Source organism: Salmo trutta, chromosome 38 (assembly GCF_901001165.1).
Source record: "Salmo trutta chromosome 38, fSalTru1.1, whole genome shotgun sequence".
Lineage (NCBI taxonomy): Eukaryota > Metazoa > Chordata > Actinopteri > Salmoniformes > Salmonidae > Salmo > Salmo trutta.
In genome coordinates, this window is record NC_042994.1 from 10998226 (window position 1) to 11015621 (window position 17396).

The 17396-nt window shown below is 43.1% G+C and overlaps 2 protein-coding genes across 7 annotated transcripts in view; both read left to right on the forward strand.

Annotated features, from left to right (window-relative positions):
* The window catches only part of LOC115178519 (myosin-9), a 30117-nt gene extending 28630 nt beyond the window's left edge, over positions 1-1487 (forward strand). For both annotated transcript variants that reach the window (XM_029739748.1, XM_029739749.1), the window contains one exon: positions 53-1487. In XM_029739748.1, coding sequence (XP_029595608.1) covers positions 53-164 — 112 coding nt within the window. In that variant the 3' untranslated portion in view covers positions 165-1487. The remainder of the gene's footprint in view (positions 1-52) is intronic.
* Positions 1488-3033: 1546 nt separating this feature from the next.
* LOC115178525 (mitochondrial glycine transporter B) lies at positions 3034-16933 on the forward strand. 5 transcript variants are annotated; one of them, XM_029739772.1, is made up of 9 exons: positions 3034-3199; positions 3543-3617; positions 3797-3907; positions 7725-7849; positions 11187-11271; positions 11877-12059; positions 13335-13503; positions 13780-13943; positions 14191-14313. In XM_029739772.1, exons 3-9 carry the CDS (start codon positions 3893-3895, stop codon positions 14311-14313), a joined length of 864 nt encoding a protein of 287 aa, XP_029595632.1. In that variant the 5' UTR covers positions 3034-3199; positions 3543-3617; positions 3797-3892. The 5 variants fall into 5 exon arrangements, with proteins under 5 accessions (XP_029595632.1, XP_029595630.1, XP_029595631.1 ...); XM_029739770.1 differs by having other exon boundaries at positions 3543-3612; XM_029739771.1 differs by having other exon boundaries at positions 3034-3617.
* The last annotated feature ends 463 nt before the right edge of the window (positions 16934-17396 follow it).

The window sequence follows — 17396 nt, forward strand, 5'->3', positions numbered from 1 at the left end:
TCATAAAACCTGTTACCAAATATCTCTGAAGTGGTTTATTTACTCTTTGCAGGCGTGGGGACTTGCCTTTAAACATGCGCCGCGTCATGAATCGCACAGACATGGGGGACAGTGATGAGGAGATGGATCTGCCCAGCGACGCTTCCAAGCCTATACCTGAGTGAGATGAACGTGACCGGAGAGAGCAGCCAACTTTTACAGGGACCATACTTGAAATGCAACATCTATCATAGATTTAAATAGTGCATTCTATAGCTGACTGCTCACTCAGCCATGCTTGCTATCATACAAATAATTGTATACCAAGACTTATACTATTCTCTTCAGTGTCCATTTATGACAAATCTGTTTTGTTCAGATAGGAGATTTCAGATGGTTCTCCTAGATTTACTAATTCACATTTGAAATCTGTACAAAGCATTTTGTGCATGTGTGCAAAACAAATCTGTGGCCAAATTATATATTTTGTCATGAATGTGATTTTTTTTTTTTTTTTTTTTTGAGGCTAGCTTTCCAAATTTCACATTCTAGATCCATTTTTGTACTCTGCCATTTTCAATATTATACAAAGTATATTATTCAGACATGGTTTAGCAGCTTAAATTGTTGGTGTGGCTAGAATACACCACAATATCCGCTGCTTTTCTATTTTTTGTTTTCTCTCTCTCTGGAACTTGTATGATACTGTTTCTGCCATCTTTTGCTGTGCACATATGGACTTATTTTCTTTATGAATGCAGTAATTTAATATGGTTTATTGGTGTTGTAATATGTACTTCTGTATAAAAAAAACACTTTCTGCACGCACAGCTATATTTCTCTATTAATCCACATATTGTAGTACTTGCATCACATTAGGACATGAGGTTTGCACACAGATATTACATCTACAGATGGAGCCTGCACTTTATATGTAACGGTCACACTGGAACAAAGTTTGTGCATTCACTGAGAATAATTACAACCTTAACACTTGCAAATCGTATTATGCTGAAGTGTGTGTGTGTGTGTGTGGGGGTCTTTTCTGATGGTTATTGGTGTCTTGAAATTGACTGCTTTGAGTTGCTCCATGTGCTCTGCTAAATGGGGAAAATGGTGGGTTAGCTGGCACTGTTCTTTGCACATGGGTGGCAGTGAATACTACATGGTGTGAGTTCTTCATATCTAAGACTAGATACTCTTTTTAAATCTAGCTCTGTCACTTTCATTTGTTATCGCACTTTCAATTTTTTTTTATAATTGAGCGCTTATAGAGATTCTGCAAGATATAGTGGGGGATGGCTGCTTTTGCTAAAATTTCACTCAAGGTTTAATGAATTCTAACTGAGGGGTATATTGACTCTTATTTCAGAGTATTTTATCAGATGCCATGTTTCAATAAAGTTATATTTTAAATGGAAATGACTATTTGTAACCCTGAAATTAATATTGTGATGCAGCGACTATGATATTCACACTAACGGAATAAACAGTTAAGACCGCCCAAATATGCCCAATTGGTTTAATATATTTTCAAGTTCATAACCGTGCACTCACAATTGCATGGTATTCTTTCACTAATAGCTACTGTAAAATGGACAGTGCAGTTATTAACAAGAATTTAAGCTTTCTGCCCATATCAGATGTCTATGTCCTGGGAAATGTTCTTGTTATTTACAACCTGCTAATCACATTAGCTCAACCGTCCCACAGGGAGAATACCGATCGCGTAGAGGTTAATACATTTTGAACAAATGCAATGGTTCTTTGAATCAGTTAAATGTGTGTACACTGCTGCCATCTAGTGGCCAAAATCTAAATTGCACCTAACCTGGAATAGTACATTATTGCCTTTCTCTTGCATTTCAAAGATGATTGGGGGGACATGTATTTTTTTTCTTTATCTTTTATCAGATCTGTGTTATTCTCCTACATTAATTACACATTTACACAAACTTAAGTGTTTCATTTCAAATGCTATCAAATGTATGCATATCCTTGCTACAGGCAGATTTGGGTATGTCATTTTAGGCAAAGATTTGGAAAAAAGGGGACGATCCTTTAACCCTTCTGTTTGTTAAATGTTAATTCTGTGTTCCCGGTCCAAAATGACCACCCCATCATAGCGGATTATAAATACATATTACCTAATAGATCTTTTTATGAACTTGTAATGTTCACTAACTTTTGAACTTGTATTTGCTATTTATGGCCTGTAGGCCTCACTGACCTGAGCTCATACAACTAATTTTTGAGTAAAAGCATAATGTATGGATTATTTTGACTAACAAATACTCAGATGAAACCTATTGTGCTATTTATCACAGACTACTTTGTGTCAAAGTTTAACAAGGACTCTCTCCTCATCAGTCATGATCAAAGACATGATCAAGAGCCTCACATAGAGTATACTGTTTGGTCATTGTGCTGCCACAGAATGAATTGTGAGCAAAGCCTCAAAAAAGCTTCATATACCAGAGCTGCAAGAAAAGTTATATATTATTGAAACAATGTTACGATTGTTTGTGAGAATAGAATGCCGACAGGTGTGGTTCCCGTGGGGGAACGATTCTATTGGGGAAAGGTTCCTGTGGGGGTTGCCAAGAAGGGGAGTTGAGCTGTGTGTGTGTGTGTGTGTGTGTGTGCTCAAACACACATGCATGTGGGGGTCTGGGAGAGGAAGTGTGTCCCTCTGAAAGGGCATGTGCCTGAACTAAATTTTATACACTAATTGTAGTCTCACCCATTCATTTCGAATGACCGGGAACACCACAACTGTACAAAAGTTAAATAAAACACCCAACATTTTATGAAAATAATCTAAATGTATTTTGTGTGTTCAGATGCCCTGTGCGGACAACGTCATGGAACCTTGTGACAATCAGATTAAATGATGAACTACATTTTTCAGAGAGAAAATGTGTAAAACTGTCCAATTCGACCGGAACACAGCAGGAGGTTAAAACAATGGTGTGATACCACAAATTAGCTACTGTATTTACACACGTGCAGTCCTCAAGTACACCACCAGACGGTTCAAAGAGTAGAACTAGAAATATTGCCTATGCTTCCCTCCCACTGTACATTTTGCAGTGGAAAGCGAGATGAAACCGGTTCACAACCAGTTGGCCCCGACTGGTACCGGGTAGAGAGGAGGGGCTTGGCGCATCTCGCACTAACGTTACAGGTTTGACATTTCCCGACGCCGACGAGAAACAAGGTGCATGGCAACAACTGCATAGTGGTCTACGTGTTAAATCTAGTGAATTATATCTTACTAGCTAGAAGATGGCTACAATTTGGTATCTGTGAGCAGTCAATGTTTTAGTACAAAGCCAGCCAACTACTTTTGCTAGCATTACATTAGCAAAGTCAGTACAGCTAGCTAGCTAGCTTCATTTTGGTGAGACAGTTTGCTAGCTACCTAACGAGTAAACGGAGTATTTCTTTTAGCTAAACACCATTATAGTATTACTCAAAAGGTTCGCGCTTACAAGTTAGCTAGCTTTTTGTTCAGCTAACAGTTCGCTAGCTGGTGTGGTGACTTGACTTGTTTCTTGTAGCCTGTCACCGGCAAAATGACTGTCTTTGAACTGAATCAAGTCATCGGTCCCTAACAAACGTCAAAGCCAGGTAAGGTATGTTATGTGCCGTGTGTATGTCATTTGACCACCTTTTCAATAGTTAGAGGTAAGGTTAGCTAACTTCTGTATTCAGTTGGACCTGGTGTAAGCCCTTTTTATAGTTTAATGGCTGTAGCGAGTCTTTGCAAAACATGCGTATGTAATTGGTATAGCTATTCACCCTCTCACTATAGTTGGGGCTGTAAACAAACAGCGACACGACGGCAAGTGAAGGGAAGGAGGCGCTCGGATCGCTTCTTCAGGATTCATCCACTGCATCAGCATCAACGATGGAGTTGGCACTGGTAAGTATGTATACATGAACACTATGTAGTCCACGGGCATTGTCTTTGTTTCTATACAAGCGAACTAACCTGACAGACAGTGATACCGAGTCTCAGAATATGCACTTTAAAGACGAACTATGCAGAAAACGTCCCGCCATTTCCTGGTTGCTAAAAATCTAATAGTTCGCCTAATTTCAGTTTATATGACAAACGTGTAGGGAATCGTTTTATTTAGATTTTATTTTTATTTTTTACCATATAAACCGCTGTGAAATGTTTTTTCCATAACCAAAAATATAGATTTTATCTGATGTTTGTAGTTGGTGTACAAAAGTAAGAAGAAAAAACGAAATTTAGGAACAGGAAGCATAGAAATAAGGCACATAGAGCATATCTACTTCTTAGACTTGCTTTCAATGAGAATGACAGATCTATAAATCAATTTCTGTGAATTTGGTCTTCACCCAAAAAGTTACATATTGCAGCTTTAAAATGTATGTCAACCAATGATTGCAAAGTTAAACAAACTGTACATCTCAGTACACAAGAACTACTTTTAACAATTCCCACAACATTTTACTCAAACACATTTACTTGAACATTGCAGATGCAAAGTTTGGTAACAGAATGATGGCACAAACTGTTATTCTGTTAGCAAACTTTGCATCTGCACTGTTTTTCAAGTAAATTCGTTTTCTGCAAAGATTTGGTTTGAATACCTGGGGTCATGGGCAGGATTTGACTATATTCTCCAGAAGTAAGGAGTTGAAATCTACCAAAGTGCATGGAGGTGAGGCCCAACACCCTTTTATGTTCTACAGGCAGCCCCTCATTGGTCATTGTTGTCTGTTGCCATGGCATTCTTTAGAAAAATAGGACCTATTTTTGTTGTAATGTTGAGAATAATGGGTTGTGAGACTAAGCCTGTGACGTCGGTGTAAAGGAGGCTGCCATAGACTGACAAAGTTGTATTTTCTGTGCAAACATTGTAGTATTCTACTACACTAATTTTACATTGGTTATGTCATCCTGGCCTGGGGAAGACAGTGTAGTGCACACAGGCTGAAAGTCACACATTAATTTGCATAAACAGACTCCAACCACCATCCAATTCTCAGTGACCCATATTTAGTGTCACACACACACAGAAAGACAGACACACACAGTCTAAATCACACACAGCGACACAGCCACTGCATGACTCATACATCGCATTTCATAGAGACAAAATTTGACAGAGAGCGATTTAGAGGGGAGGAGAGAGAGCAGCGCAATTCTGTTGTGTATATGTGTGTGTATGTGCGAATCAACGAGAGTGAGACCAATAGAAGCATGTGGATGAAGCTGGGGTGGGGGTGAGAAGAGAGGTAGCAGGAGAAAACCATTGTGTGTTAGATCGAGAGAGGGAGAGGGAAGCGAGAGATGGCTTATTTTGTAATATGCTGTTCGTAGCAGCAGCACAGAGAGAGAGAGGTGAAAGAGGGAGACATGCAACAGAAACAGGATTCTCAAGGAGGCAAACCCTCAAGCATCTTGGGAAAGGTAGGGAGGATAGCCAGTGGTGTGTGTGTGTTACTGTCAAGTGCCAGTGTGGATGTGTTTTCATGCTATGCTGTTGTGTATTTGTGTCTACATGCTTTAAAAAAAACAATTGTTAATCACCATGATTACAGTATTTGAGATCCGGCATCATACGCCTGTCAGCATCTGTCTTTGTGTGTGTGTCATCTGTGAGTGTGCGTGTGTATATATGTTTGTGTGTCCATGTGTGTTTCAGATTGAGTGTTTAAAATTCACATGTACAGGGTTGCAGGTGTAATTGGATGGTACAGTGAACATCTGTTGCAGGACTAAGTTAAATAAAACAATGAAAATGGTAATAAAAAACAACAATAGAAATAGCACTATATACATAACTGTAGCAGTGACGAATGAATACATGTTCATTGAGGCAGAATAAAGACTGTTGGAGGGGGTGGGGGTGAACATAGGTGGAGTAGCAGGCAGAATAAAGACTGTTGGTGGGGGTGAACATAGGGGGAGTAGCAGGCTGACTAAAGACTGTTGGTGGGGGTGAACATAGGTGGAGTAGCAGGCAGAATAAAGACTGTTGGTGGGGGTGAACATAGGTGGAGTAGCAGGCTGACTAAAGACTGAGGGGGTGTTAAATAAAACAATAGAAATATTAAGAATATACATATTAACAACTGCAACAGTGATGAGTGTCATTGGGGTGGGGGCAGAGTAAGTCAGTTGAGGGGATGGGGGGGCTGTCCATAGGGGGAGCAGCAGGGGGGAGGGGGTAGTAGGTAGCTGACTAGTGGTGGCTATTCAGCAGCCTGATGGTCTGGAGGTAGAAACTATTGGCCAGTCTTCCAGTTTTCGCCATGATGCTTCTGTACTGCCCATGGAAGTGGGGAGAACAGGTCGTGGCTTGGGTGGCTGAGGTCCCCGATGATCTTCTTGGCCCTCCTGCAACACCTGGTGTTGTAGATGTCCTGGAGGGCAGACCGTGTGCACCCAGTGGTGCGTTTGGCTGCACGTATCACCCTCTGAAGTGCATTACGGTCAGAGGAGGTGGAGTTGCCGTACCAGGCTGTGATGTAGTCCGACAGTATGCTCTCGATGGTGCTCCTGTAGAACACTGTGAGGGCCCTCTGGGAGAGGCCGAATTTCTTCAGAATCCTGAAGTTGTTGTGCCGCCTTCACCACGGTGGCCGTGTGATTTGTACACCAAGGAATTTGAAGTTATTGACCGTCTCCACGGTGGCCCCGTTGATGAGGCTGTGTCCAGCCTGGTTCCTCCTGAAGTCCACAATCAGCTCCTTTGTTTTGTTGACGTTGAGGGAGAGGTTGCTTACCTGGCACCACGCCGTCAGTGCCTACCTTCTCCCTGTAGGCCATGTCATCGTTGTTGGTAATCAGACCTACTGCTGTCGCGTCGTCAGCGAACTTGATGGAGTTGGAACTGTGTGAGGCCATGCAGTTGTGGGTATACAGGGAAGACAGGAGGGGACTGAGGACGCACCCTTGTGGGGCCCCCGTGTTGAGACTGTCGAGCACGTAATGTTGCCTACCTACCTTCACCACCTGGGGGTGGCCCTTCAGGAAGTCCAGGACCCAGTTGCATAGGAAGGAGTTCAGACCCAGGGTTGTGAGCTATGTAATGAGCTTATCGGACACTATAGTATGTATGAGGATGAGCTGTAGTCCATGAACAGCATCCTCACATATGCATTCCTTTTATCCAGATGGGTAAGGGGAGTGTGCAGTGCAATGGTGTATGTATGTATGTATGTATGTATGTACATACGTGCGCCTGTGTGTGTGTGTGTGTTGGTATTTATCAGTGTGTGTCCCATTTATCCCACCATCTCTAGCTATATTTAGCATTTGTCTGTGTACATCCCCCCCCCCCGAATTTGTCCGTCAGACTTGTGAATAATGATAACGCTGAGTCTCCATGTGATTCGCCGTGACAGCTCCTCTGTTTGTGTGTCGACTGTCTGCACGCATCTCCATCACCACTGGTTGTGTGGGCGCTCGCCTGTGTTCTGTGGCTGTCGTTGCAATTTGTTGTTACTGTGTGTACTTGTGCATACATCATGAACATGTTTCCGTACTGTGCGTAGCCTTTTAGGGCATCGTTTGTGTTTTCACAAACAGAATGTGCGGTGTAAGCTGTATTGTCTTCCTGCATGCCCGTGCATGTAGCATCAGTCACACATAAACCGACATGTGGAAGTGTGCTTATCCCTCATCCTCTTTTTCTCACCCTCTTCTCTCCTCCCATCTCGCTCTCTCTCCATGGCCCCCCCCCCCCCCCCCCCCCCAGGCACATCCAGCTCTCAAGGCCTTCATGTGTGGCTCCCTGAGCGGCACCTGCTCCACGCTGCTCTTCCAGCCTCTGGACCTGGTCAAGACGCGTCTGCAGACCCTGAAGAACAACATGAAGCCTGGGTATGTAGTGGAGCTCGGCAATACGGACAAAAATCCATATCACCAATAAATTGACACATTTGTTTGGGCGATTTAAATGATTATTTGGGGAGGTGCACAGTTGCTCTCCATTTGCACCCTATTTACACTGTGTCAAAGAAATGTCCATAATATATTATTATTAAGTTATTTGGTTACCAGGTGATCCAGCGTTTAAAAGATGACGTAACGCTGCTACAGAAAGAGACCTGTGTTTTAAACATTCATTTAGTTATGCATTTATTTCTTATAAAGACATGAGACTGATTTTATATGTAATAGTATTTAAAACTCCATTAGTCTATTGGTGTTTGGTAATTGCAGCATGTTATTTGCTCAAAAACCAATGGACTTTTAGACTGCAAAATAGGCAGTCTACAAGCACCCGCTGCGCAGCTTCAATGTAGTGCAGTCTCAATGACATGTAGGGCTTCACCGTTCTACTGTATCACATACAGTTGAAGTTGGAAGTTTACATACACTTAGGTTGGAGTCATTTAAAACTTGACATCATTTGAGTCAATTGGAGGTGTACCTGTGGATCCATTTCAAGGCCTACCTTCAAACTCAGTGCCTCTTTGCTTGACATCATGGAAAAATCAAAAGAAATCAGCCAAGACCTCAGAAAAAAAAATTGTAGACCTCCACAAGTCTGGTTCATCATTGGGAGCAATTTCCAAATGCCTGAAGGTACCACGTTCATCTGTACAAACAATAGTACGCAAGTATGAACACCATGGGTCCACGCAGCAGTCATACCGCTCAGGAAGGAGACGCATTCTGTTGCCTACAGATGAACGTACTTTGGTGCAAAAAGTGCAAATCAATCCCAGAACAACATCAAAGAACCTTGTGAAGATGCTAGAGGAAACGGGTACAAAAGTATCTATATCCACAGTAAAACAAGTCCTATATCGACAACCTGAAAGGCCGCTCAGCAAGGAAGAAGCCACTGCTCCAAAACCGTCATAAAAAAGCCAGACTACGGTTTCCAACTGCACATGGGGAAAAATATCGTACTTTTTGGAGAAATGTCCTCTGGTCTGATGAAGCAACAATAGAACTGTTTGGCCATAATGACCATTGTTATGTTTGGAGGAAAAAGGGAGAGGCTTGCAAGCCGAAGAACACCATCCCAACCTGTGAAGCACGGGGGTGGCAGCATCATGTTGTGGGGGTGCTTTGCTGCAGGATGGACTGGTGCACTTCACAAAATAGATGGCATCATGAGGGAGGAAAATTATGTGGATATATTGAAGCAACATCTCAAGACATCAGTCAGGAAGTTAAAGCTTGGTCACAAGTGGGTCTTCCAAATGGACAATGACCCCAAGCATACTTCCAAAGTTGTGGCAAATTGGCTTAAGGACAACGAAGTCAAGGTATTGGAGTGGCCATCACAAAGCACTGCCCTCAATCCTATAGAAATTTGTGGGCAGAACTGAAAAAGTGTGTGCGAGCAAAAAGGCCTACAAACCTGACTCAGTTACACCAGCTCTATCAGGAGGAATGGGCCAAAATTCACCCAACTTATTGTGGGAAGCTTGTGGAAGGATACCCAAAACGTTTGACCCACTGGGAATGTGATGAAAGAAATGAAAGCTGGAATAAATCATGCTCTCTACTATTATTGTGACATTTCACATTCTTAAAATAAAGTGGTGACCCGAACTGACCTAAGACGGGGAATGTTTTACTAGGATTAAATATCAGGAATTGTGAAAAACTGAGTTTAAATGTATTTGGCTAAGGTGTATGTGAACTTCCGACTTCAACTGTATCAGTTATTGTTGCGAAATAGTGCACTGCACCGGTTTCAGCTCCAATGCTATTTTGGCATGATATTTCTCGTACATTTTGTATTTATTGTCCAGATTGTGAACCATCTTCTTTTGCGATGTGGTACGTTATGCCATCTGTCATTTCATTCCATCGGTTAGTGTGTTGCATAGTAAGTTGCGTGTGCAAACGATTCCGTGTTGTTGTCCCTGGGCACTGCTCTTGTCATGACTAGGGCTGTTACAGTGACCATATTACCAACACACCGGCAGTCATGACCGCTGTCAAATTCCACGTGACCGTTGAGTCACGGTAACTAGGCTCTGCACTCTGATAGCTTACTAAACTTGCTAACTTCTGCTAATGGCTGGTACTCTGCGCTTCATTGTCCCTTTAAGTCACTCTGTTCTTCTTAAATAGGCTACATTTTCTTCACATGTTTCTTTAGACCTGCCTAAAATAAATAATGGATTGATTGTAGTGCTGAATGCAATATTAAATGGATTTATTGGATTTTTAAAATGTAGATGTTCCAAAGGTCTGCATCAGTGGCTTGTAGGCTATGTGTGGTAGCCAGAAATGCTAAACACGTTTATGTTAATTATCAGTCAATTACCGTTAGTCATTTGCATGATAATCACCTGCTGACAACATTTCATGAAAGCCCTAGTCATGACGCTTGTTGGCCTCTGCCTAATTCTTCTTCGCCATGCATTCGTCATGCTGTATTACCTGCCTGTGTTTCAAATGGTGGAAACAGTTTTTTGGTGTTACCTCGTGGTTGCTGTAGTTGTGCGACAGTTCAAGCACATCGCCTCACTGCTCAATGTCACTAGGTTGAAAACCAAAATAGTCCCAAACAACTGACACAGCATCCTTCTTTGGCAGCGGTTGTTCTTGATTTCTGGGACGGCAGTTTGTTTGTCTCCGTTCATTTGAACAAGGCTACTCGCAACATCACCAATGAACGAGGCCGTTCTCCCAACAATTGGTGTTGGAAGCTTGGGATAGAACACGGCTCAGATTGGCTCGAATGAAACGGCATAGATGAAAGTGTTGAGCTCCGGGAGCGTGATGCTTTTCTCTACGCCGTTTTGCTTTCCTATATGCTGTGCCGCTCCGTAGGCAATTGTTTAATGCACACAGGAACATTGTGTAATCCTTGAAAATTACAGATATTGGCAAAATTGCTTCGGTATGCGTTAGACGTGTCGGTAATTTGGGGTATGTATACTTGCATGTACATGTATACTTGCATAAACACTGATACAAACACACACACACACACTGCAGTGTAGAATCCCTCTTCAGTAGCTGTCAGACAGTTTGAATCCCCTCATTTGACCCATATATACTAATTAGACACACTTCCATGCTAACAACTCCTCACTAGAATTGACCCCCGAAGACGTGTTGGGAACATATCCACAGGTGAATCTGTCTTTGTAGACTTTTGCTTATTTTCAAGTATCCAGTCGCTTAACTTAATGAAGTGTGTGTGTGTGTGTGTGTTTAACCATGTATTTATCTCCTGTCTCAGAGCTCCTAAGGTGGGGATGATGACGGTGCTTGTCCAGGTCGTTCAGACAGAGAGCTTCCTGGGCCTGTGGAAGGGAGTGTCACCGGTGAGAGTCTAATCGAAGCAGTCTTGCTTCCCTGTTCATCTTGTGGTTTACTTTCCCTGTTTTAACACAGTCTGTGTACGAAGTCCAGCTTAGTGTATCACTTTGGTTTAGTGAATCTTTTTTTTAAGAACCAGACTTTCTTAGTAGATCACGTCGCTCTCCAAAAACGACAGGACTTTTTTTTTTAACAACTGTTTTCTTTTGTGTGAACAATAGCAGAGGTGCATAAAGATGGCGGCCCCATGTACTTATCACAAATGCCTCGTTTGCGCATTTCACTGAATTGTTCATTGCTCTCCTTGACGCTTTTATCGTGTCCTCATTAGCACTGTGTACATGATTCCAATTCTAGCTCCAAGATGGCAGCAATTTGAAAACCCCAAAAAGTTGATAGTGCTGATTTATTGCCGTTGAACCATGTCGTTCTCCATTGTTTAAAAAATCAGTGGATGTCATATCTGAATTCCAACATCTTTATCCACTTCGCCATTGTTTCTACCTTCAAGAAGGATTCAGCTACAATCTAAATCTTGACCTCTCTCTCGCCCTCTCACTCTCTCTCTCCACACTCTCTCTCCCCTCACACTCATTCTCTCTCTCCCCAGTCGTTTGTGCGCTGTATCCCAGGCGTAGGGATCTACTTCTCTACCTTCTACTCACTGAAGCAGCACTACTTCCAGGAGGGCCGGGCCCCTAACGCTGGGGAGGCTGTGCTGCTGGGGGCCGGGGCCAGGGCCGTGGCTGGGGTCTGCATGCTGCCTGTCACCGTCATCAAGACACGCTTCGAGGTGAGAGCTTCTTCTCGGTGTTGTGAATGGGGATGGACTAAAATAAAAGATGGAGCGATGGAGGGGAAGGAGCTGGGATTAAGGCATTGTTGAGTGGGAGAGAGGTTCTTACAGCTATATGAGGATGGAAAAAGACTTTAATTGAATGATATAGGATGGAGAGGAGGTGGAGGGAGAGGAGCAAGGATGAGGTGAGGGTTGCTACAGCCATGTATGTTTAGGATGGATTAGGAGGAAGATGAGCATGAACGGATGGGGAAAAAGGGGTGGAAGGGTGTATGAATTAAGATGAGGAATGGTTCAGAATCAGAATGTGTGTGTGTGAGAGGAAAGGAAGAATGAAGTCAGGAAGTAAACAAAGGAGGAAGGGGAGGAGTTGGTGGATCAGTAATAGCATAGAACAAGCACTAACAGAGGCTGGGATATTTCTGGTGTCTGTGGGCTGGAGATGTAAGGTAGCATTAGAGGGAGGATGATGGTAGAATTAGCAGCCTGCTAACGCAGAGAGAGAGAGGGGGGAGATAAAGGGAAAAGAGAGGAGAGAAGGAGCAGAGAGAGAGAGAGAGAGAGAGAGAAAGGTTATCTGACGGGAGAGCTGATTGCCTTGGGAACTAAACGCTTCTATCTGCATTTGAATAAATGCTGTCGTGTTGGTTTTATAAGGACTGAGCATCTAGCTGTGCATAGAGGATGTGTCACGACTACAAATGTTTAATGGAACTATGTCGCCTGCTAGTTCCTTCATCTGTATGACTACGATGTGTCACCTGTTTATTAATGGCGCTCCGTTGGTTTCCAGTGGTGGTGGATATCTATCTGGCTTAGTGTTTAAATGTTGCTAGTTGTTGTGTGTAATGTTGTTTGTTGAGTTAGTATTCAGCCAGTGGAGGCTGCTGAAGGGAGGAGGGCTCATAATAATGGCCGGAATGGAGCGAATGGGAAGGTATCAAACAGATGAAAACCATGTGGTTGATACCATTCCATTGACTCCATTTCCGGTCGTTATTATGAGCCGTCCTCCCCTCAGCAGCCTCCGCTGTATTCAGTATTGGGGTCAATTCCATTTCAATTCAGTCAATTGAAATGGAACCGACCCCAGCCCTCATGGTAATCTGTAGGTATTCCAGAGTGGACGGTACCACTACGTGATCTACTGTGGTTGTAGTGTATAATGGGGTGTATTACTGTGTGTGTTGCGTAGAGTGGACGGTATAACTATGTGATCTACTGTGGTTGTAGTGTATAATGGGGTGTATTACTGTGTGTGTTGCGTAGAGTGGACGGTATAACTATGTGAGCGTCCTGGGAGCTCTGAAGAGCGTGTGTGAGACGGAGGGGCCCAGGGCTCTGTTCTCCGGGCTGACGGCCACACTGCTCCGAGATGCCCCCTTCTCTGGCATCTACGTCATGTTCTACAGCCAGGCCAAGAGGTCCCTGCCACCGGGTAAGAGAAACACACTCGCCTGCCCTGAGGATACAGTTGTCTTTGTGAGAGGAGGGGAAGAGGGAGAGACCACAAAATGTCACACCGACACACTGAATAGTCAAGTGTGTTACTTCAGCAAGATTTCTTTACATTGGCGTCTGTTAGTGTAAAAAGCTATTAAATGCCATGTGGGGTATTGCTTGCACTGAATGAAGAGTAATCCAGAATAATGACATGTATTTTCTATTAGTGCCTGGGTAGGTCTGACATTCTCTGTGCGGTCTCTTCCCTCAGAGGTGAGCTCGTCGCCCTATGCCCCGTTGGGGAACTTTGGCTGTGGGGTGATGGCCGGAGTCCTGGCCTCTGTGGTCACCCAGCCAGCTGACGTGGTCAAGACTCACATCCAGGTCAGCCCCTCCCACTGGACAACCAAGGACGCCATTCGCTACATCTTCACGGTGAGGACTGAATCTTAATGAAAATATACAGTACATGATTCATTTCCAGTGTGTAAGGTACCATTCTTGGTCTTCCAATTTTTCCCATTCTGAGGGTATTTTAATCCATGAGATATAGCTATGGATTTTAAGCACTTCTTATTGAACGTAAATGTTCCTCCAAAAGCGACTGAACATCTCTTCTTGCACACACTACTGTATTTACCAACTGAACAGTGATTGAACTCTCCTCTTCTCTCTCCTTCAGGAGCATGGTCTGAGGGGTTTCTTCCGTGGGGCTGTGCCTCGCTCTCTGAGGAGGACTCTGATGGCAGCCATGGCCTGGACCGTCTACGAACAGCTGATGGCCCGCATGGGACTCAAGTCCTGAGGAGAGGAGACAGGGAGGAACTGATAAAGGAAAAATGACATGGGGACTTGTTTTTATACAAAGCAGCAGTTTGAAGGGGAAGAAAGCGAGGAGTATGAGAAGGAGGGAGAGAGGAGGTGTAGGGACTGTTTATCACTGCAACTAGCTGGGGAAAGAAAAAGAGGTGGGTGTTGGTGGCACGAAAGAGTGAAAGGTGTGTGTGTTTTACATGTTGATGTTTATGAGAGAGTGAATGTTTGTATGTCCTTACATTGTCAACCCTGACCTTAAATGACATCCCCTTACTGCTGAGAACTGAACTGATCCCCCTCTGAGTGTGGAGACCATAGAGAACTATCTATTTCTATGGGGGAGACCATAGGGATCTGGTTAATTATATTTCTATGGGGGAGATCCTCTCAGACTAGGGAGGCCATAGAGAATAATCTAATTATATTTTTATGGGGGAGAACCTCTGACTGACTACTGTGGTTTACCTCTGGATACCACTCCAGTGACAGACTGTCACCCACTGTCTATGACTGTGACTAACATCTAGGTGTCTCTAACACTCCCACTCCCAGCTTTGATTTAGTTACCTCAGCAAGAGGTTATCTGCTGGCTAAAAGTGTAGTGGACTGGACAAAGTAACCCTGTGCCATAACCATGCAACATATTTACAAATGACCGGCAGACTACATTATCAGCACAGTGATTATTGGGACCTGTCGACTAACTGAAGGAAATACGATATTTATTGACTGACTGACTAATACATTTATTACTAGCTTGGACAATCAAGACAATATTACTGTGCATTCTAGCAAAACACTAGGCTGATATTTTCTATACTGCAACTGCACAATTAGCTACTAGCAACTTGGCATTGGCATACTTAGCCATATTAAAATAGTGTACAGTAGGTGTTCTCTATACCCAATTCAACTGGGATAACATTTCTAGTGCATTCCATTCTGGTTGCAGTGTTGTAGACCGGATATGCTTTATCTAACCAGTAATGATAGTCAATCCCAGAGTCATAGATGGATAATTGTCTCTAGTCAATGCCATTGGAACCCAGACAATGCAACTCTGGCCCCCTTTGGGCTGTAGCATTGTGAGACAATAGTCAACATCGCTATCATGAACATGCAGCTTCAGCATCACTGTATTACATGGGCCGGATTCAGTAGTCACAAAAAGAAAGCAAACTGGAGGGACTAGCTGATCTTGTCCTATACGAAACGTAAGATGTTTTTCAATGCAAAACATTTTGCGACGGTGTGCACTAATGTACACTACCCAGCTAAATATAGGAATCCATATCAGTGATGCACAGCCATGGTCCTGGATGGTCTCTGTTATTAGTTTTGTAAATGAATAGGCCTATGTATTCAGTATTTTGAGTAGTTTGTTTTTGGAAACCCATACATGTGTATATTTTTTAACCCACAGTGTCCAGTGTGCCATGTCATGGGTTTTATTTTTGAACATGTCAGTGTTAAAGAGATGTGTTTATATTGAAAAGTATTGTCCAGATTCAAAATATACACTGAGTGAGCGCAACTCAATATTAGGAGGGTGTTCTTAATGTTTGGAATACTCAGTGTATAGAGCCTGTAGAGAGCCCTATTGAAGCTTCTAGGACCAGAGATGGCTGAGAGAAACTGATTTAAATCCTTCATTCTATATTGGTGCACTAGTTGCACAGGGCTACTCACTCAATACCATCACTACAATCACTGTTTGCCAACTGTTTTTGCTTTTTACGCACACACATGAAAAAGGACACAGCTTCAATATACACTGTGGCCAGTTTATTAGGTACATCCATCTAGTACCGGGTCGGACCCCCTTTGCTTCCAGAACAGCCTGAATTCTTTGGGGCGTGGAAACTTTGCTCAATTGGTGTCAAGGGACCCAACGTGCGCCAGTAAAACTTTACCCATACCATGACACCACCGCCATCAGCCTGGATGGAGCAATGGACGTCGTGCGTGAAAAGCCCATGAGGCCGACCGTTTCTGAGATACTGGAACCAGCGCGCCTGGCACCAACGATCATACCACGCTCAAAGTTGCATAGGTCACTCGTTTTTCTCATTCTAACGTTCAATCGACTGGTAACTGAATGCCTCGATGCCTGTCTGCCTGCTTTTTATAGCAAGCCACGGCCACTTGACTCACTGTCTGTAGGAGTGAACAATATTCATGAACGGTACCTAATAAACTGGCCGCTGAGTGTAGTTTGAGTCATTGAGAGGGGAAACACTGAGTTAACCCTAGCTCAATGCCAGTCAGTGAATGCACTTTAGAATTCAACACATATTCATTCATTCAAGCCTCTTAGCGGCTGGTAAAAGGACTAGGGTGATTAACTTTTCTTGCGAATTGGTAGTTCTTCAGCCCTTGTCTGTGTTTTGTTGTTGTAACACAGTAACAACTCTTACCACCAAATTGTTCTATGCCGTAACATTTTTGCCTTGCCGATTATCATCACTATTGTCCTTGATATTGTGACTTTACACTGTATATGGTCTGTTATTATTGTCAATACTTTGTCTGTGTGTGTGAGTTTGCTCAGACGGATACTGTGCCTGTTTTGTTTTTAAGTGAATAAAATTCCCCCCATTTTTTTACAATTCCTGGTGTTTATTTAATTCAGTCTTTGCCTAGATTAACCTCAACATTGGTTCATCATGTTATCATCCTTTGTGGGTGTCTCCACCTTGAGCTGCTATATTTTCAGGCTCAAACCTCAGTACCAGGGGGTTTACTACAATGCTGATCAAGGAAAAAACCAGCTGACTTGCCTAAACAGTCTAAGCTTTTATTTTTTATTAAAACAAGCATGAGATGGGCGTGATCTAATTGATTCAACAAATGAACACATCTCTAAGTTTAGCTTTTATAATGAACCAGAAGATCAATAGTTATTTCTGATTGCTTATCAAAGTTAGCTGGCTAACTCATTGATCCTAATTTGTTGTATAGCCCGCTGGTCTCTCCAAAGCAACACCACAGTGACATAACAGACAATGACAGGCTACAGCTCATGTCCTCAGAACACCGGGGCCCATGTGTCCTGAGGAAGAGACAGGCACT